The sequence below is a fragment of the Halichondria panicea genome, chromosome 5, assembly GCF_963675165.1.
Source record: "Halichondria panicea chromosome 5, odHalPani1.1, whole genome shotgun sequence".
NCBI classification, from domain to species: Eukaryota; Metazoa; Porifera; class Demospongiae; order Suberitida; family Halichondriidae; genus Halichondria; species Halichondria panicea.
The window spans coordinates 3,271,464-3,293,132 of NC_087381.1; the positions used below are offsets into that span (position 1 = coordinate 3,271,464).

General features: G+C 39.9%; 1 protein-coding gene across 2 annotated transcripts; it reads right to left on the reverse strand.

Moving 5' to 3' along the window:
* Positions 1-499: 499 nt before the first annotated feature.
* On the reverse strand, positions 500-20,234 carry LOC135335829 (uncharacterized). Of its 2 annotated transcripts, none has more exons than XM_064531401.1 (44): positions 20,076-20,234; positions 19,404-19,489; positions 17,388-17,533; positions 16,908-17,243; positions 16,469-16,742; positions 16,206-16,339; positions 15,291-15,635; positions 14,804-15,074; positions 14,302-14,460; positions 14,073-14,199; positions 13,859-13,968; positions 13,530-13,689; positions 13,024-13,418; positions 12,809-12,937; positions 12,662-12,691; positions 12,185-12,475; positions 12,023-12,067; positions 11,536-11,681; positions 10,714-11,061; positions 10,341-10,608; positions 9,846-9,988; positions 9,492-9,625; positions 9,139-9,355; positions 8,744-9,020; positions 8,476-8,615; positions 7,814-8,137; positions 7,213-7,489; positions 6,773-6,909; positions 6,311-6,643; positions 5,881-6,157; positions 5,621-5,770; positions 4,738-4,858; positions 4,400-4,512; positions 4,049-4,208; positions 3,502-3,905; positions 3,116-3,244; positions 2,987-3,019; positions 2,741-2,872; positions 2,406-2,606; positions 2,129-2,221; positions 1,900-2,030; positions 1,588-1,759; positions 1,287-1,467; positions 500-1,149 (listed from the first exon to the last, which is right to left on the reverse strand). In XM_064531401.1, the coding sequence occupies exons 2-44, from the start codon at positions 19,483-19,485 to the stop codon at positions 762-764; spliced, it is 8,463 nt and encodes a 2,820-aa protein (XP_064387471.1). In that variant the 5' UTR covers positions 19,486-19,489; positions 20,076-20,234; the 3' UTR covers positions 500-761. The 2 variants fall into 2 exon arrangements, with proteins under 2 accessions (XP_064387471.1, XP_064387472.1); XM_064531402.1 differs by having other exon boundaries at positions 19,404-19,553; positions 20,076-20,208.
* Between the last annotated feature and the right edge of the window lie 1,435 nt (positions 20,235-21,669).

A 21,669-nucleotide genomic window follows, 5' to 3' on the forward strand; every position in this document is an offset into this window, starting at 1 on the left:
ACCCCAAGAAAATCTTGGGGTGTCTGCACGAACTGTTCATTGCAAGTTCACCCGACCATATACGAAGTATGGGAGGGCGTGGCCAGACTAGATAGTAGAGGAAGACATCTCTTCACTTCAATTTAGGTTGCTAGGTAACCAAAACACATTCAATATGAAATCTTACCAATAATGAATATAATTTCTGGTTCTAACACACTATGTAACGATTTCTTAGTACATGGCGTGCAGTGAAAATTAATCCGACGGCAAAAGTGTTAAGAACCCTCGATCCCCATGCATACATGTTTGCACGCCCAAACACGGGCAACAATTTACGCTTTAATACATCAATTTTGGCAGCTTTGTGCGCTCTCTGTGACATTTTTGGCGGATACAGTACAGCTATAGTGCAGGGCACGTGTTTATGACTCAATATTGAGTCAATGGCAATGGCTTTAATTTGGTCAACATAATTATGTGCTATTCTGTATAATTTAATGACATTGTATACGCATGATGATAGTGACTGTGAAAAATAATCCAGCTGTTATTAATAATTATTTGGTTAAATTAAAAAAAGGATTGCAATTAACGTCATAATTGTGACTTGTTAAAAATGATAAGTTAAAAATGATATAAAAACGTGTGTGTACAATTTTGCTGTCAGCTACGCAGATCTACTTATTTCAGTCTTTACTTGCATGCATAGTGGTGTTAAAAACTACTTAGTCTGTATAAACTAATCTATAATGTTCATCCATTCGCTGGTACCCAGAGTATCACTTCTTTGTGTCCTTCTTTTTACGAGCAGGTGGGACTGACCCGAGATCTTGTTTCTCCATCTCTGCAAGATCCTGTTTATTCTCAACTTTTCCGCTCTGTAATTGTAGCTTACCAACCACCTGATACCTAGGCTCCTCACTGACTATTCGATTCACCAGAACATCATCGTACAGCGGTGGAACTTCTCCAATTGAAGCATATTGAGCCTCAGTTTCTGTTGTCTCTTCACGCAAAGTTTCGTATCCAGGATTATCAAAACCTCCTTTTTGTATCTCTTGGTAGGTAGGCTCATCACCAAAGGAAAGAGCAGGGACTTGTTGTGTTGAGGTGATGGGCATGTCACGTGATGCACTACAGCTGAGGGTGACTGATTCATCTTCATTCCTGGGATAAGTTGAAGCTACTGAACTTTGTTGAGCATTTGTGCATGTAATATTTTTTACATGCATGTTGTATTCAGCAAGATATTATTTGTGTATATATACACATCAATAATAGTATCATGAATGTTATATGCTTACGTAAAGTGTGCATACTCCTCGGTCACATTATACTTGTTCCTTTTTCTTTTCATCAGTAGAAACAAACCGACCAACAGAGCACTCACAACCGCGACAGCAATCAATACAACAATGACACCAGCGGCAATTCCTCCAGTACTAGCTCCAACATTTGGAGCACCAGTTGCTGCTGGTCCTATACCTGTAATGGATTTCAGCAAAACATGATTCATTCTCGTTGTAACCTGTTGAGCTAGTAAAAATGAGGTAATGGAGAAATTTTATACAGATAGTAAAAACATGCTTTAAATCTATATAGTACCTGAGCTGAGAAGATCGCTAGACACTCCAACACCAGCTCGAGTACTGCTTCTCACACTCACTGAGTATGCTGTACCCTCCTCGAGGTTGCCGATGGTAACCTGACTCGTGTTTCCAGGCACTACCAAACGTCCACCACCTGTCTGTCTCTTTTTAGTAGAGGCAATGTTGACCTATAGAATCAGAGTACTGTGTTAACGAGATAAAAATAATAGCATACTAGCGTAACAAATTATCGAAGTCACTTTTCAGTGGACAAAGCACTGATACAAGTACATTCATTACTAAATTATTAGCAGAAAAAAGTACTTACTGGACTGTAAGTGATGACGTATGAGGCTACGAATCCTCTGGCCTCTATGAGAGTTAGTGGTTCCCAACTAACAGTCATATCAGTTGGGGAAATCCAATCGATACTAATATTTTGGGGCGAGACCGACGGAACTGCAAAATGGAAAAATCTTTTGATGTGAAAAGCTAAACAAGAAAACAAGTGGCTTGAGGATACTTGTGTTGTTACAAAACATGTGCATATACATTACCTCCTTCCTCAGTAAAGACAACAGTAGTAATTGTCTCCGATGTGGTCAGCAGGTTGCCAGACTTCACTGCAACAGTGTACGGAATCCATTTGGCTATAATTGTGTGTGAGTGTTTTTACATTTTCAATTCACTGTAATTCTTAACATTACTTTGTCTTCATGCAATTGCAAGTAATTAATAATTTTACTGCATGGCTAATTCATTGTCAGTACCCGATAACACATTGTTGCAATAATGATGTGCTATTCTATAGAAAGTGTGATTATATAAACGTACCTAATCCCTGATTGACAACGAGGAATGTGACTTCAGGTGTTACTGTCCCATTAAAGATGACTTCTCCATTGTAGTCGACAATCTCGACTCGTGTGTAAGCATCACTGCATACTTGCAAGTCAGCTGTTTGTGACCATGTGACGTTGAGGGAGGATGCACCAAGCGGGAGGACCTCAAGGTTCCCAATAGGAACTGGCACATCTGGAAATTTGGAAGCGAAAATTAATGTATTGTCAGAGAGGACACAACCTACTAACAAGTGTAGAAGTGTTTTGCTAGTAATATATAATTATAAGCAATACACTTCGATATGAGTGGCAAGAAATGTTTCTCACATAGGTCAAAAAAGTCTGAACAGCAGTCCTCAAGTACAACACACTCGATCTCACAGTAACAGGTGCCAGTGTCACCACTGCAAACACCACTGTTGCAGCATCCGGTGTATCCAGCACTGGCACAGCTACCCACTGTACAGGGAGAAGAATTTCCTTTCATGTTTTATTGGAAGACTTTAATCAACGGAATTGCTATATCTTAAGGATCAACAAAATTGCTATACAGTTGTATCTTAGGTGACTTACGGACTGGTGGTATGGTGGGCATCGTTGTAGGAGCTGCAAAACGAGATGATTACAGTAAAACACACAGTTCTAACCGGGATATGTTTTTCGGGTATACTTAAAGCACATTCAAAAATCTGGTAAACGCACCATTTGTACAGTCTATTCCATTTGCCAGTAGCTGTTCACCATCAGGACAGGCACAAGTGTAGCCTGGGGTTATAGTGGATAGGAGACACAGGTGGGAGCAGCTGTGATCCTCACAGGGGTTATTGATCACTAGCGGACAAAAGAAAAGAAAGAGAGAGAGAGAGAGAGAGAGAGAGAGAGAGAGAGAGAGAGAGAGAGAGAGAGAGAGAGAGAGAGAGAGAGAGAGAGAGAAAGAGAGAGAGGTTGAGTGCTAGATCATTAAAAACTACTACTTCACTACATTTTGCTTGATCGATCCGGCAATAATACCGGGCCGGGGTATTATTACACACCAATAATTTTAGCTCTATCATTACTATTCCCCCTGCATCCCATAATGTACGTACTTGCACTTTGTCTGCTGGCACTGACGGCCACAACTCCACTTGGAAGAAATGGTATGTTTTCATAAATCGGAACAATATTCTGCCCTATTAGCTTGTGCGTAGAGAATATAGTCTGATCCAACCAATCACTCCAGTACAAAACATTGTTGTCCAGAGTAATTCCAAAAGGATGAAAAAGTCCGTTTGCTTCCGTTTCCAAGACAACACGTTCAGAGCCATCGACGTTGGAGTATTCTATCCTATCAAGGCTGGCATCGGCCCAATATATTCGCTGGTCAGCATAGTCAATAGTGAGTCCATTCGGCCAAACTAGACCGGTATTGTGGAGGACCTGTCGATTGCTACCATCCATGGAGGCTCTCTCAATCATTGCAGGGCTGCCCCAATCAGTCCAGTACATGTAGCTGCGAAGTGAGGTATGCTCAAATAACACATTGAAGACGATATTTGCTACATGGTTGTATGCATCATGTGTGCACTGTAATTTTTTCACACCCATTCACCATGGCAATAATATTAATATAATTTGTGCTTACATAAAATTTACCTGGTAGCGGGGTCAACGACGATTGCTCTTGGGGTAGAACCTGAGGCAAGACTGAATAGCGTTTTCCTCTCAAAAGATGCCAAGTCGATTACCTCCACAGTGAGGTAAAATGCATCAGTCCAATACAGCTTATTGTTCACCCAATCCACAGCAATACCATCTGAAGGATTGAAGAAAGTGATTGGTGTGCAAGGAACAATGGCCATCACAATTTTTCATATCACTAATAAACTTCCCTGTTTGAGATTGGGCATGTCAAATCAGTCATTCAGAGTTTAGACAGCAAAAAATACTTAGCTAACGCATTACCATTTACTACCTATAATTATTGTACCTCAGATAATCTCTTACCCACTGTACGTGTGCCGTTGAAAGTATCAACAATGACCAGTTTGTTTGAACCAGCAAAATTTACTCTCAGTATCTGGCTGCGGGCAATGTCTGAGAAGTAGATGCAGCCTCGGCTGTAGACAGAGAATTTCAATGAGTGTTATCATAATTATTTTCCAAAATTACGTAGCTGCTACTAAATTTAGTATTGTAAATCAGTAACTGATGAGATGGCACAGAACTAAACTGACTAAATAATAATTGTTGGCAGCATATTAATTATTGTGAGTGCATTCTGATTCATGAACTAGTCAATGGGAAGTATGGCACTGCATGTGCTTTAATTTATGGATTTTTACTTATAATCGTAGTCAATGGCTGTGTAATAGGAGTTGTAATCGACTGGTAGAAGGTTGTCGACTTGTGATCCGTTCAGTAGTGTGATGGAATACTGAGTGGCTATCAGCAGAGTGGCATTCACTGTAAAAAAGAAAATTGTCTCTGAGTCATTAACTGAGGTGTGCTGTAATTATAATTATCACACGAGGGATACGGTAAAGCTAACTGTGTATGTGTGTGTGTGTGTGTATTCCAGCTGTAACTGCTCAACGGTTGCAATGCGATGAAAACTAACAGCTTCTATAGGCTTCTAGCCAAGTTATCTTGGATTTTGATTCGTGGATTTGCAAACTAAAGCTTCTTGTTGACTCACAGTGAAGGCTGTTGCAGTCTCTTCATAGCATCATCTGTTCGCACAAACTTCATCAACTTATGAGTGCCTTGCACTAAAGGCTAAAGTGCTAGCTGTTTGTTAGCTACAAGATCCAGAAAAGAGCTGCAAAGCTGCATCCAGAAGTGAACTCTGACATCGTTGCAGGTCCACCCCTTCATTGATAGGAAATGTAAAATACTCTACACTTGAGTCTATATTTGAAGATCATTCATCAAGCCATCAAATAGACTTCTGTTTTCTGCGTTCGTGTCAACAATTGCAAACAACAATAACATTATACAAAGCAAACTATTTAACACTCTAGAGCGAAAGCAAAACATGGTGAAAGGCATTAGCACAGCGCAGCTTGCACCACTCGTACAGAATTTGTTATCATGATTGTCTACCATGACAGAAAATGGATTCTGTATACTCATGCATTTAGAGCCCAACTACTAACCTGAGAATCTAAGCAATTAATTATTTAGCATAATGTGCATTCATCAAAAAATATAATGCAGACAACTAACCAGACATCGTCACTGCATTGCATATGTCTTCAATGTCATGACAACAATCTCCAAACTGGTGGCACCCTCTATCACAGAAACAGTCTGTAGGGGATCCCATGCAGTTAAAGCTCGTACAACAACTAGTGTATCCAGCTTCAATACAAGATCCTGTGAAAGAAGCGCAAAAATAGTTATAATTTATTACTAAGCAGCTGGAACAAGTACTTAAGTAGTCTAGATGTACGTGTGATACGATTTTTGGCTTCAGTTCCACTCACCAAATGAGTTTGGTGATTCTGGTGTAGGTCCATCAATCACAGTCCCGGGTACCAGGTCATACACAACGTTATTCCACTCTGAGCCATCCGTTGAAGAGTGCACACAATCCAGAGCATCTGTTACTGTAGTACCACCTAGGGGGTGATTTTGGAAGTAGTCCGAAGCAGCGTTGTATCCAATCGTTGCTTCCTCACTCCAGGTTAAGAGATCACACTTGTATGTGAAGACTGTGTATGTTTTGGAGCCATTTGTTATCACCACTGCTTGGAAGGTATTCTGTGAGGGACGAGAGGTTGTTATAAGTTGGACCAGCAAATAAAAATGTTACTGGGTGTCACATGTAGCATAATCATACACTGTTGAAGGTTTCTAGGATGCATATCTAGTGTTATACCTTGACAACATCTATATCAGATTTATGTCATGTACCTCATCTGTAATGAACTCGTTGCTCTGTCCTGAATAAGGCCTCACAGCGTCCCATGTTGCAACAAGCATCCACGTTCCGCTAAATCCGCTAGCTTCCGTCTGCTCATTCACAAATCCAGACACTTTGTCCAAAAGATCATTGGATATCCTATCATCACCTCTGATGTGTGTTTCGTACCAAATCTCTCCTTGGTGAGTAGTGTCTATGTCGGCCCAGTAAGGAGCAATGATGTAACCAAAATGGATAAGGCTGATCGTTGAGGGGAAGAGGGATGGTACAGGAACAGTGACTACTTCATAACTACCAAATGAGATTATTCCATTGGTGGATATCTATGTGTGACAAAGAGAAATATTGACATTCACCTGTAGTGTTGAGTTATTCATTATTTCTCGTTCAGTGATGGTATAATGTTATATAACACACTTCTAACGAGCACTTCTTAAATCCATCTAACGTACGTAAGCCTCAGAATGTCTGTAGTTCCCAAAAGGTACATCGGGCAGGCTGACAAAGTCGGAGTAGCAGTCATCGCAAGACTGGAGCACTACTTGGTTTATGCCAGTTTTGTTGATGAACATCAAGTAACTGGATTGGCCTGCCAGTATGAAATAATTATGATTGAGCATAAAATTAACAATAAACAATGCAAAAGTTTGCCTATTACACGCAAAGTTGTCTAATTTACGTTTTGTTCACTACTAACATGTACTATATGTTTGGAATTATGTGGCTGAAACAAAACGTATCCCATAGCTACTATTAAACGGGGGGGGGGGGGGTGAAGGAGATACAAACTGATATACTGCTGTACGTGGTTAAAAGTAATTATAACATTGTATGTATAATTATATAAGCTTTAAGCACAGGAACAAGCTATACATATGTATAAAAGTGTTACCTGGCTCAACTATAACTGGAGGTGGCAAAGTGACCACTTCATCAATGCTTATATTGTACAATAAATTAGTCCACTCGCTGTCTGGGAACTCCAAACAAGCTATCGTTTGAGCATCATCTGTTCCAGAGAGTGGGTGGGAAAAGAAGTAGTCAGTAGGAGATCCGCCATTATAACCAATGACTCCTTGTTCAGACCACTCCATCGCCCCACACTTGTATGTGTACAAAGCATAAGACTCCGCCCCATTGGTGATGGCAATTGCTTGGAACGAGTTCCTCTATTGAATAGTAAAAAATGAAAATTCTCACAGACAAATTGCTGCCATGGTATGTATAACTAGTGTTCAGGGGAGTGCTATACAGCTAATTAAGAGAATAATTGGGTAATTGGGTGCGGGTAATTGAAATGAGTCAAACAAAAGACTAAGCCATTGATTTATGAATACAATTATGCGTGTGTTTATATACCCACTGCATGTAGCCAAGTAGCGTACAATCCTTAATAATTATTTCTGACTATAAATTATACATGCAGTATAGAATACATGCATCTTAAGAAGGTGATTTACTTGATGAATCTATTATAGTACTTATCTACGCACCTCTGGTCCAGGGACAAAGAACCCTGCATAAGGAGGAACCTCATCCCATAGTGCTACCAACATCCAGCTTCCTTCAAATGTTGTCTCTGTTTTGTTCGAAATGAAATTACTCACACGGCCAATGAGATCAATGGATCCCGTAATATTGCTTGCAGTGGCATGAACCTCGTACTTGACATTACCAACGTTGAATGATATGTCAGTATCAGCCCAAAATGGAGCTAGCAAATATCGATCATATATGACAGGAGAAACCGTTGGGAATGGCATGGGCGTATGACTAATGAATGGTTCTTCGAATGAGATTATTCCATTTGTGCCAACCTGCATAAAATCACACCATCATGCAAATATGCACAATGACATGCAGACGCATGATTGCATAATGTGTTTTAGCAAGAGCACATAAACCTTACAACATCCTGTCAATTTAATTTGAACAGAGATTGGAAGCTTGTTCCACGATCGCTATATGCAGTGTGGTCACGATATTAACTAGCAGATTAGTAAGTGTATACAGCTATCCAGTAGTGGGACATTATTATATTCTTAGTCTTTCTATATACTTATAAAGTTAGATTCACACTAAACTCAATGCAATAGAAATGCCCTAACTTAGATCTACACATTGAAAGTGCACAAGGAAAGATAATGACACTTACATATACTACTGTTTGGTAACTGTTTGCGAATGGGAATCCTCCTTGCAAGCTAATTTCAATGGCATCACTAGCTCCATCATCAAACCGTGGTACGGACAAAGTCGGTATACCAGAAGTCCCAATAACAAAGGGTATCTCAACTGTGAACAAATTAGAGTGATGCATTATACTGGCAGAAAAAATTATCGAAACTAGTATAATGCTTGAGTAGGGCAAGGAGAAACTGTTCTGGGTAATTGTAATTATAGCGCCTTAACACCCTACTTACGTCTCTCAATTGGTGGTGGTACTGTTCCCACGGGTACTACTGGAGCCAAGTCATACACAACATTGTTAATTTTTAATGACTGATCTGTACTAGTGTGGACACAGTCGATAGCATTGGAATGGACACGCCCACTTAGTGGGTGAGATCTGTACCAGCTTCCGCCAGCATTGATTCCTATAGTGGCTTCACCAGACCATTCCATAGTGTCACATTCATATGTGAAGATAGAGTAGGCTTTCGTGCCATTGGATATGAGGACAGCTTGAAAATTGTTTGTCTGTGCAAGCAAATTTCAAAAGCGCATACTTATTACATATTATAAGACACCCACACAGAGTGACACAAGTAAGCGTAATAACTGCAAGTGTAGGGCTTCTTCCGTCATACTAACTCACCGACTGTAGGTATGGATCTTGTCTGTCCTGCTCCGCTGAGTCACCATGGGGATCAGGATGTACATTATACCAGGTAGCAACAAGCATCCAAGTTGCTCCGGCAAAATTAGGGTCACTTTCACTATTGATAAAGCTGGAAACTTGTTCAAATCGATTGGACACCTCACTTCCCCCTTCACTAGATACCAGTATCTGATAACTGACCCGTCCATCCAACCTGTATAGAAGTGTACATCTTACAACATGAAAAATAGGACAGGATAGTGGCTTCCTTCTTTATCAAGTGGTGTCTGTATTACAAGTCTATGACTTCTGAGCTTGTTAATTAAGTTAAAAACTCGGTGTTCAGTTACCTGGTGTCAATGTTTGACCAGTATGGGGCCACTAGGAATGATCTATACACTGTGAGGTCGGTTTCGGAAGGGAAAGCTTCTGGTAGGCCCTTGTGAAATTCTTGGCTGAAAGAGATAATACCGTTCGTTCCAACCTATGGGTGGGTATGGTGAAATGAAACATTATCGGTCCTCTTGTTGAGTAGTGATTCACTCCTGAGTCGATACTTAAGACAAACAATTACATCTCTAGCTAGGTATTAAAAATCAATAAAATCGCTAAAGATCATCCTCCACTACACAAGTAGCTAATAGACAGTAAAAATTAATAGTACTGCCTGTCTCAGAAATTAACATACATTATAATTAACTTACATATACTGTATTGTGGAAGTAATCACCAAACGGGAAGTCAGGGATAGATATAGCACCACTAGTGCAGTTCTGACATGGATCAAGGAATGCGGGGACATTGCCGCTAGCAATGTAGTCCAGCATTCCTAGGTAGCTGGATTGAGCTGCATGGATGAGTTATGGAACAAAATCATCTTATACGGTAGCACTAAATTAGAGAAAGGTGTGCCTTTGTTAAGGGATTGTGTCAGTTCAGGAGCTGACAATAAAAGGACAGGACTCTAAAGTAATGTACTAATTTCGAGTGACAAATAGCAGATTTAGAATAAGAAAAATTACGTGCACTCTCTGTGCAAACTTTATCCCACGACAAAAACTATCAAATTAATTTTGGTCCCTAAAAAATTAATGGCGATGTGGTAGTCTTTACAGCCCATAAGAAACGGAAAATGTATAGTTTAGAAAAATGTGTGCATGCACTTGGAATATGGTAGGATTGTATTCCTCTCAACTCACGGGGTTCCACAGTGGGTGGGGCAGTGGAATTGGTCACTTTCAATTTGTACACTACATTCGTCCATTCGCTATTGGCACTGTTGGAGCAAGCGATTGGGGGAACTCCGATGAAGACCTCTGAAGAGAGGGGGTGGTTTTCGTAAGATTGTCCTGCGGCATTGAATCCAATCACACCCTGTCTTGACCACTCCATCTCCCCACACTTGTATGTGAACAGTGAGTATGAATTAACACCGTCAGTGATAATAATCCCTTGAAACGAGTTTACCTGTTCGTGTGTGAGTTAGATGGCATGCCACAAATTAGACACACTTTGCGGATCAGTGCCAGCTTCATAACTGCTGATACTTTATGTGAATGTGAATCAACTTACAGATCCAAAATCAGGATATATTAGATTTAGAAAAGCATTCCCTTCACCATTTGGCCAGGGATGAACATCTTCCCACGATACAACAAGCATCCACGACCCAATGAATTCCACACTCGCTTTAATCGAAATAAAGTCACTTATATTTTTTAAAAGCTCAGCTGATCCCACCAGTCCAGTGTCATTACTGTGCACCTCATACTTGATGTCACCAGATAGTCGTATGTCCACATCGGACCAGAATGGAGCCACGAGATAGCTATCTGATACTGTAGTTGAGAAGCCTGGAAACAACTGCGAACCAGCAACATAGAAAGGCTCACTGAAGGAGATGATGCCATTGGTACTGATCTGTGATTAACGGCATAAACTCCGTTATTACCACTATCCTGGCAATCCTAGCAACATTCACATTGCAAATGTTTTTTAGTTTTGATTATAATATATAAATGATAGCTATAATCAGCTAGGGCCTACATAATTATATACACCGTATAGCGGGTATATTTTGAGGGAATACATTTCCGCGGAAATGCTTTTAGAGGTTTTAGCAGATTTAATTTTTGTGGAATAGCAGCCTTTTTGCAGTATGCATGCATACGATATTAAATTCACGGTTATAAATGTTCGCGGTACATGCTTAATCCGCAAAAACCACGAACATTTATACCCTCGAAATATACCCGCTATACGGTAGGCCCTGACATACAAGCACAACACGCATAATTATAGAACAGATACAGTTTTGTATTCTTAATTGGAATTAGCAACTTCCTCTTAATTTCTCCTTTGAGTGAGGGCATCAATTGAATTATTAAAACTCACGAATATGAAAGCGTGGTGCAAGTCTCCAAACGGGAAGCCCTGTGGAATGAGGATAGCATGTGACACTCCGTCATCAAAGTGACCAACAAACTCGGCAGTCACTCCCGCAGTGTTGTTCAGAGTGAGGAACTGGAACACACTCGTGTCTGTGTATGGGTAACCGATGTACTCCAAACTACTACTTGTGATTATAATTATAGCCATACATACCGAGCCATAATTATAGCTATTTTGAATTTTTTGTTCGAAAAATGACTGGGATTTCAGCATTCAGTTTAGCCCGAGGGATTACTAAAATTTCATGATCAAACAATGTTTGATTTACTGTTAATTGGTCCGGTCTTTTAAGTTTAGCTCGCAACTACTAACTACCATAAATGAGAGCAGCTTTATTGCTAAGCTAGAAGTATAGTTAACTAGTTTTCAGTATTCAAATGGATACAAACAGTCTTTAAATTGGCGATTATGCCCCATGCACTTCACTCACCATTTATCGGAGGAAACAATGTTGGAGGAGGCTCTGTGGTGGGTACTGCAGGTATAGAGAATGAAACTCATCATCAAAAAATAATTAGATGGTTTTGGTATGACATGGGTATGAAAATTTGCAAAAAACCCTGTTTAAATGTACAACAATCAGGTATATTACGTGGACATATTGTGTCAAAGTCATCACAGCAGTCCCCAAAAGATCTACAGCTTTCATCACAGTAGCAAGCGGTTCCATCTGACACTCCGGAACATCCAAATATATTATTAGTACAGCAGGTATCATAGCCAGCAGCACTGCATGAACTAGGTTCTACGGGACAGGTGTCTCCGATATCAATACAGCAATCACCACGGGAATGACACTGTGTGTCGCAGAAGCAGTTTGGTGGACTACCTGCGCAGTAACCACCACTACAGCATTCGTTGTAGGCAGCAGCTCCACATGTTCCTGGAGAGATATGGTTGAGATGAATAGATAACTAAGATTAGCATTATGTAGCTGGAGTGAATCATATTAGAACGGACAGTAAAAATTTATAATGGCATATAATTATACACAGACCCTATATTCTTCCAGCTTTAATGACGTGCATAGGTATAATAAGCTTTGAACATACATTACCCTTTGTCTTACCAAATTCTGGAGGTTCTACTATGCTGACAACTGTGTGTATGTGTGTGTGCATGTGTGAATAAAGGTAAAGTATTCAACCTAGCTAGCTCGCTCTGTCAGCGCAATAATAAGCAATTGCTGATTGAAAATAGAGCTCATTTTACTTACACGTGCAGTTCTGCCCATCACTATCCAACACATAGCCTTCCTTACAGATACAGCTGTAGCCTCTCGCATCTGTACTGCTGAGCAGGCACATGTGATCACAACCAGTGCCGACATCACACATGTCAATGCCTGCAACAGAGAATAACGGAGAAAAATTCAACATGATCCTTCAACATAACAAATATATGGTGTGTATTATTGAATTTATGACTCACCTTCAGCTTGCCGATTAGACGCAATAGCCTCAATCCCAGCTGGTCTTATTGTGAAAGCATTCACGAACTTTGTCACATTGTCACCATCCAGTTTGTGTGTAGCATGTACGCCCACATCAATCCAGTCGGTGAAGAACACCAGACTCCCCTCCATTGTGATGGCGTAGGGATAGCGCAAGTTTGTCTGCAATCGACGTCTGTTGGTCCCATCAGTGTTAGAGTAGTCAATCACTCCCAGGACAGAGTCTGTCCAGTAGATGGTCTGAGTCTGATAGTCGATGGTTATCCCATTGGGTTCACCCAGTCCCGTGCTGTGAAGAGTTGTCCTGTCAGCACCGTCCATGGAGGACCTCTCTATCTTAGCAGGCTCACCCCAGTCAGTCCAGTACATGTACCTAAAGGCAGAAAGCAAGTAGTGTAATACTTGCTCCATCTAAGACCGAGGTTGGGTTTTCTTTCGTAAGAATTGTATAACCGAAGATACAAACAAGTAAGCATGAACTTACCTTGTGGTTGGGTCCACAGCAATGCCTCTTATTCCAGAGTGAGGATCAGCATCCAAGACTGGTGCAACTACCAAAGTCTCCAGGTCCAGCACTTCTATTCTTCTGTATAGAGTCTCAGTCCAGTAGAGTTTGTTACTCACCCAATCAACAGCTAAGTCCTCTGTAGATGGGACACATACGTACGTAGGTCATAATTTATAATTATCCCGCATACATAGAATGTTCAAGTAAATTGAGAATGGATCAGCAGAATGAAGCCTATATTTCTGCAATAAATATGTTGTATTGATTTGTTGTATTTCTTTTTATACTGTGTAATTGTGCCTTACCTATTACACCAAGAGATGAGGTATTGACCAACTTAACCAGATCAGAGCCGTCCAAGCCAGATCGGAAAATTCCTTCCTCAATGTTGTCATACCAATACAGGAAGTCACGCCTATAGAGTTGGTGTTAGGTGTTACAGTATTGTGATCTACGTACCATACTCAATAGGGAAATAATTATGTCACATTTTTCAGTGTTAGCATAGCGTTTACTCACGCATAGTCAAAGTCCAAGACAGAAGCATCTCGAAGTGTGGTAAAGGGCAGTGTGTCAAATATTTCACCATCCAGACTAAGCCTCCCAATGTAAAAATGGTCAGAATAGAGTAAGTAGGTTTCATTGCCTGCATGTCAAAGGTGCACACATTTTATAAGTTAGTACGTGATTACATAATAGACTGAATATAGGCTATTCCGTGGGTCAGGATAATGTTTATTGGACTTACTTGTGGTGAAGTCAGTTTGACAGATGTCTGGCTGATCCCGACAACAGTCCCCAAAGTTCAGGCAGATAACATCACAAAAGCAGTCGGCTGGTGCGGATCCAAAACAATTATCCACATTTAAGTCACAGCACTCCGTGTATCCGGCACCAGCACATGTGCCTGTGTGTAGACACGTACATGTGCACGTGGTCAATAAAATTATAGACTTGCATGTATAGTGTTTAAGACAACGTTTATTCCCTATAGAGCAATAATATGGTATGGTTAATCACCCGTTACATATCTTTACACTTCATGGTTACATCCCAAAAACCAACAGCAAAGTTGAATAGCTTTAGTGGTAGTAGGAGAGTCCTATGCAATGGATGACTAGTATTGTTTGGGCCGGTGTCTAGGGACCATTAGATATAACGATCTATTCTCAGTTGGAGCTTAGAATAACATTGTTGACAATTAATGTTGTGGAAAGTATAAGTTGTCAGGCTCCTATAGGCAAACATACCAACAGTGTCAAAGGGTTCCGGAGTTGTACCATTCGTCACTCCCTCGGATAAATCATACACAACATTGTTAGACTGTGTACCAGGTGCATGAACACAACCAATCAGCTTTGATTCTAGCTTTCCGCTCAGTGGATGATTTTGATAGAGTTCACCCCCAGCGTTGTATCCAACCACAGCAGCATCAGACCATTCCATGTCTTCACAGACATACGTGAATACTGCATACACTTTGGTGCCATTAGAGATGATAATGCCTTGAAAAGTGTTTTCCTGAGTTATAAAGAAAAGTCATTGATCTTCTCTTCCTTTTGGCCAACTTTAGCAATTCACACAAATAAAGATGGAAAAACTCCAGTCTCTTAAGTTATAGGTATGGGTAGGTTATGTTTATAACTGCATGTTCTCTGGAAAATGAGTTCAATGTGTATAAAATTATGTATGCAGCTCTGACTGTTATGTGATACTAAACTGCCCACTGTTGCTTACCCTTTGCAGATAAGGGTCCAATCGATCTTCCTCAACAGAATTGCCGTGAGGGAAAGGATGAACACCCACCCAAGTGGCTACCAGCATCCAGTTGGCATTGGTGATAGAGTCCTGGCCAAGCTCAATATTAATGAACTCTTCAACTCTGCTGATCAGTACATCTTCGTCATCACTGTCCGGAGAATAAACTTGCCAGCGGACACTTCCATTGAGTCTTGTGTCGATGTCAGACCAGAAAGGTGCAACAATGTAAGCGTAGTATGTAGAAGCTTGCAGTGTTGGGAATTCTGATGGACTGTTCTCGAGGAGAGGCTCTCCAAAGGAAAATATCCCGTTGTTTCCCACCTGTAAAGAGAGATAGTGTAATACACTCTGAAGTAGATTATTACAACCAGTAGGATTGGCAGAGTGTTTGTATAGATACAGTAGATTCTCGCTAATCCGGTTCTCTGAAGTAATGACCACCTCCATATACCGGTCGTTTCGTTTGGCACAAATTGCTAGTTTGGATCTTTACTGCACAAAAAATGGCTTGAAATGCGGCCACTCACTATTCAGTGTATTGGTCTGTTCTGGCTACCTCAGGCCAAGCTGCACTGTCCCATGCAAGGGTAACCGGATTAACGAGAGTCTACTGTAGCTATTTTCACTCAAGTTTAAACTGTTACTATCATTGCAGGGAAAACCAGATCTGGGAACTGACTGCACATGCAGCTAGTTTCTTAAGCCTTTAATGTGTTGTATGCATGTATGTGAATGCATGTGCTATGACGGTGCAAAAACGTTCGGCACATGGCAGAAATATTGTCGTGAGCAGTTTGCATTTTACCAAGTCAGTGAGAAAATTGAGGCATGCATTCAAGAATCTCTTGTAGAATCTGTACCCATTAAAAAAATCTGCTTAGATGTACTTACGTAAACAGTGTCATGATAGTAGCTTCCAAATGGTAGTCCAGGGCTATCTAGCAGTATAGGTGGAGAACTACAGTTCCTACATCTCTCAAGATAATTCGAACCATAGGCAAGATAATCCAGATAGCTGAGTTGTGCTATAGGAAGATACGAAGTATACGTACAATTAAGTAATTTTGAGAACGAATATTACATAATTGTCGAAGGTAATCGTGAGATGCAATAAAATTTATCACCGATTAGGCAAAAATTAACTCAATATGCACCTGGTTCGACAGTAGGGGGAGGGGCTAGTGTTCCAGGTGTGTCCACGCTGATGTTATAGACCACATTAAACCACTCTGAACTGGGACTGTTGAGACAAGCAATTTCATGAGAGACAAAGCTTCCAGTGTTGGGATGGTTTTCAAAATAGTCACCAGCTGCATTGTAGCCGATAGTGGCACCATTCAGAGACCATTGCATACTGCCACATCGGTAAGTGAAGACTGTGTATGATGCAGTCCCGTCAGTAATAAGAATCGCTTGGAAGGTGTTGACCTATATATGTGAATAAAACAAAGTATTTGTACAATCAATCGAATACTTTTTCACTCATTGGGAGGAAAGAGTTTTACCATGGATGTTACTCAGGTTACGTTTATCTACTGCTCATGTATGTACATATAGTTAACTGGTACAAATCCAGCTGAAAGAGTATCTTACCAAGGAAGAATCAATTCCAAAAACAGTAAGGGCAAATTGACGAAAGCCATCACTCTCTCCATCAGGCCATGAGTGAACCATATCCCATTGAGCTACCACCATCCAAGTCCCCGTGAAGGATCCCTCAGGAGCTATAAAGTTGTTGACTTTCGAAAAAAGAGAAGAACTTGCGTTAGAAGTGTGAACCTCAAAGAAGATATTGCCTCTTCGTCGAATATCAACATCATCCCAAAATGGAGCTACGATGTAGTAAGCTGATACCGTAGTTCCTGGAAACTCTACTGGACTTGCAGAGTAGAATGGTTCTTCAAATGAGAAATATCCATTTGCACCGATCTGAAATAGAGATTAGCAGTGAATTTCTTAGGAAATCACGAGACTGCATGCTATGGCAGCAAATAATCAGCTAAGTATACGTGCTATACGTAATATCGCTTTATTTCACGATTTCTTAAACAAACTCCTTAATTTGTGACTCACATAGACTTGGTTGTGATTCCGATTACCGAATGGGAATCCTCCAGGAATGTGTATTACTTGGGAAACTGAGTCATCAAAGTGTCCCAATTCATCCGTTACCACGGTAGACACATTACCCAGGGGTAGAAACTCGAAAACAGTTTGATCTGCATGAGGATTTTAGTGTTAGGTTGTGTTGAACTGATATAGCAGTGCATGGATGGCATATATAGATATGCCATCCATGCATGCACAGACTATATATAGCTTCGTCCCAGCACCTCCTTCTTAATTGCTTGGTCGAGAAGAGGGCCTGGTTGCGCATGCGCTACCTATTCTCCAGAATATCTGGGGAATTCGCATAACCAACGTAAATTGTGCTCAGTGTAACAATGACGTTAAGACAAAGTATTGCAACAAATCTACATTTGACTAAAGACTTAAGTCAATTCCTGTTTCAAGCTAGCTATATTTATGAGTAGGAATTTGTATCCTTTGTTTGTTATTGGGAAACTTTTGTTACGTTTTCGTTTTACGAGAAAACTAAGTTTGAAGGTGCGCAAACAGTCAGTAGCAAACCTCAAGTTCTTTCTTCCCTCAAGGCCTGTAGAGGATCAAAGGCTATAGCAACAGACTACAATAACAACATCATTGTACAATATTCAGTGACATGATGGGACTAGGACTAACACATACGCAACCTTTATATAGTTGATAATAAATTATAATTATATACGCAAAATTTGGGGCTTGTAATGCATGGAAAAGTATATGCATTATGACGATGGCAATTATAACAATTATTATTGCATGGTCATCAGTCTGGGGGCATACACACATAATTAATTGTTATCATGGTAACATCACTAAGTCATGGGAAATAATTATAAGTGTCAATACGTATTAATTCATAGTCAACAGTCTGTGTATTACTGTTCGGGAATCAATAATAAAAATCATGCCAAAATCGGGCTCAGCTCTTATTATGTATCAACAGTCTGTGTATATTACTGCTTGGGAATCAATAATAAAATCATGTCAAAATCGGGCTCATGTATATTCAAATCCACTGTTTCATTGTAGGTTCTCAATGAAGAATCTCAAAACACAAATAAATTATTAGTTAATGTCTTTGAGTCTGTCTGAGAGTTTCACTGATGATCACAGAGAAGGCTTCTATTGTGCACAGTTCATTCCTATGCACTGTGCCTAGTCGTTGGGAGAATGCACCGGCCTAATTGGCACTGGTATGGAATGTGAGCCATTATGTCGTGTACACAGCATTTACTGCTGATTGTATATACAGCTCTTCTCTATAGCTTCAGCATGTCAATGGTCCGTATAATGTTTTGTCTCGAAAGTTTACGTGTTCCTCATCATAACAATTTCTTTACTTCGACTGCATGCTATTCTATATTGACTAAAATCTCGTAAATTAATTTGGTAACACCTAGCCATAATTATATCCAATGTGTCATGAGCGAAGCTGTGCAATAACTGATTGATCCTTTGCACCTGTATTTTTATCAACTCCTATATAGGTATCAACTTGTTGTGGTGCGCTGAGGAATGCGCTGAGGAAAACCACAAAATACCGCAACTATTTTACACATGATATTAACTGCTCTGGATACACATAATGAAATGTGCAATACGGCATATAATTATTGTTGGCACACTGTTTTCTTTGATTTCAGAGGTCAAAATGCAACGAAGGTATACCTATCGCATGATATTTCATGGCACAGAAAGATTATGGTGTAGTTCGAGAAGAAGTTCGAAAGAGTCGAACCTCATCGAACACATGTGACTACGCAGTGGTAAAGTTCGAAAGAATCGAACTTCATCGTTACACCAGTGCACCTTGGATAGATATTATAAGGGAATCACCCTGATAGATAGGAACTGCTATACAACCCCATTCTTGGTTGTCATCAATAAACAATTTATTCATCACAGCTCTATAATTATAGCTAGGGGAAACATGTCTTGTCTACAGTAAATACAATCTTACGTAACAATTTATGTTCTATTCACCTTGACAATTTGAGGAAGAAATGATCACTGCCAACACAAATGTAATGAAAAAAAACTTCATTTTTACCATGGCGGATACCATCGATCTGAGGTAGAGAGCAAGTAATATTTGATGAGTATCAGCTGACTCAGTAAGGCATGTAATTGAGCCTGCAAGGCGATACAATGTGATGGTGTAACTGATATGCCTATATATGTTGACTGTTGTTAGTGATTCCATAGCCTGTTAAGTGGGAGGAATTGGTTAAAAGCAGGTCGCCTCCCACTGAGCTGTTTGTGCAAGCAATAATAAACAAGCTCCTAGCTGGGAAGCCATGCATAAGCTAACTCAGAGCTTTTGCAGCAGACATGTGTCTATGTATTCCTTCATGCTCCACTGAGAAGGAATATACAGATACATGACACTTCGCATACCATAATTGTATCTATAGTTACATGAGTAACATTCTGATTAGCTACAGTGGATCAAGTTTTAATCTTTCGATAGTTCTAGACTGACCCGTGTGAGGTTGCATGATTAACTGGATTTTGAATTTTGACTATGATATAACATCCCAACTAACTAGATTTACACCAGCCATTTCAAATTAATACTAGATGACCCAGCAAGAACTTTACCCTAAAGATTATAGATCAAGTAAATCTAGTCCCCACTATAGCTCAATGACTTACCTTCTGTCTTTCTTCAGTACTGAGCCAGTTAAATAAATGCTAGCAGCAGAGAGTAGACCAACGCTAGCTGTTGAATTGACTCCACTAATCTCTATAGTAGACCTATACTGCTAGTGCAGCTACGCCCATATAAAAGCAACCGTGCATGCGGTTGGTATTTATATGGCTTTGGTAACTTCCTGGTGACAGATAATTATGACAATTATAAAACCGGGTAGATCTGTATGGCACAATATTAGTGCCAAAATTAGAGTATATACGTATTTGTATCTAGGGGGTACTCTTTTTGTAAACTGGTATAGAAAATAAACATTCAGGGGTACACTTTTTATCACTTGGGGGTACTCTTATCAGTTTAGGTACACAAATAATTCTTTTGAGGGTACCTACTCTTCCATATTATAATGACCTGAAGAGTACCCTCAAATATATTTTCCATACTGAACTAAAAAGAGTACCCTCAAATAAAAAGAGTACAATCAAATAAAAAGAGTACCCCCAAATAATTTCTAAGGTTAAAGTTCACGTACTTTAACCTCTACGTGTATTTCTATTTAGAGCGCATCCTTAGACTTGAGTACGTTTTGTCCATGTAATAAAAGCACCATAATTATAATTTTTTTATCTAGTCTCATAAAAATTAATAATAAACATCAATTTTCGGTAAGGGATCTGATGAAGGCCTTCCCACTTCTTCAGAAGCTAAGGTAGGTGTACAAAATCTACTCGCAACTGTATGGTCTCGCCACCAGCATGTCCTCTAAAGATAGCGTGTGCTACATAGCCCAGGGCTTCTGCCTCTGTTTGACTCAACGCGGAGCCATCAACAATATCAGTCAACAGTTCTCTATAAATCAGCTATCAGCAGCTTCCAGCGTAGTTACACCAGACTTCCAAGGGACTGTTCAATAACCATAAAGATTAATATCAGCAACTTCCAGCGTAGTTACACCAGACTTCCAAGGGACAAGGTTAAAGTGCGTGTACTTTAACCTTATAAATTATTTGGGGGTACTCTTTATTTGGGGGTACTCTTTTTATTTGGGGGTATTCTTTTTATTTGATGGTACTCTTTTTATTTGAGGGTACTCTTTTTATTTGAGGGTACTCTTTTTAGTTCAGTACTCTTCAGGTCATTATAATATGGAAGAGTAGGTACCCTCAAAAGAATTATTTGTGTACCTAAACTGATAAGAGTACCCCCAAGTGATAAAAAGTGTACCCCTGAATGTTTATTTTCTATACCAGTTTACAAAAAGAGTACCCCCTAGATACAAATACGTATGTACTCTAATTTTGGCACTAATATTGCGCCATAGATCTAACACGTACAAGAATGTTTCCCCACTAGGCCACATGTGACAAAGAGTAGTGTATAAATCTCATTTTTGAGCTTACCAAGATTTGTTATTGATGCATGTCAGCCTGTTATCAACCTCACAAATGCAGATCTAGCACACATAATTATAATAATTAAGTCTTAACGAAAAGTGTTGCCAAATATGGAATCAAGAGTTGCTTCCCGATCCCACGTGCATCCTAAGCATGTTTAAACAGGAGCACTGAAGGAACTCAATCTCAGAATATCACGTCA

Bases quoted from the DNA above. Each gene is read 5' to 3' on its own strand.
- LOC135335829 (XM_064531401.1), bottom strand. From the start codon at position 19,485: ATGGTATCCGCCATGGTAAAAATGAAGTTTTTTTTCATTACATTTGTG. The intron at 17,244-17,387 runs GTGAGTCACAAA...TCTCTATTTCAG, and splicing joins GGAATCACAACCAAGTCTAT to ATCGGTGCAAATGGATATTT. The intron at 6,158-6,310 runs GTACATGACATA...CGTCCCTCACAG, and splicing joins ACGAGTTCATTACAGATGAG to AATACCTTCCAAGCAGTGGT.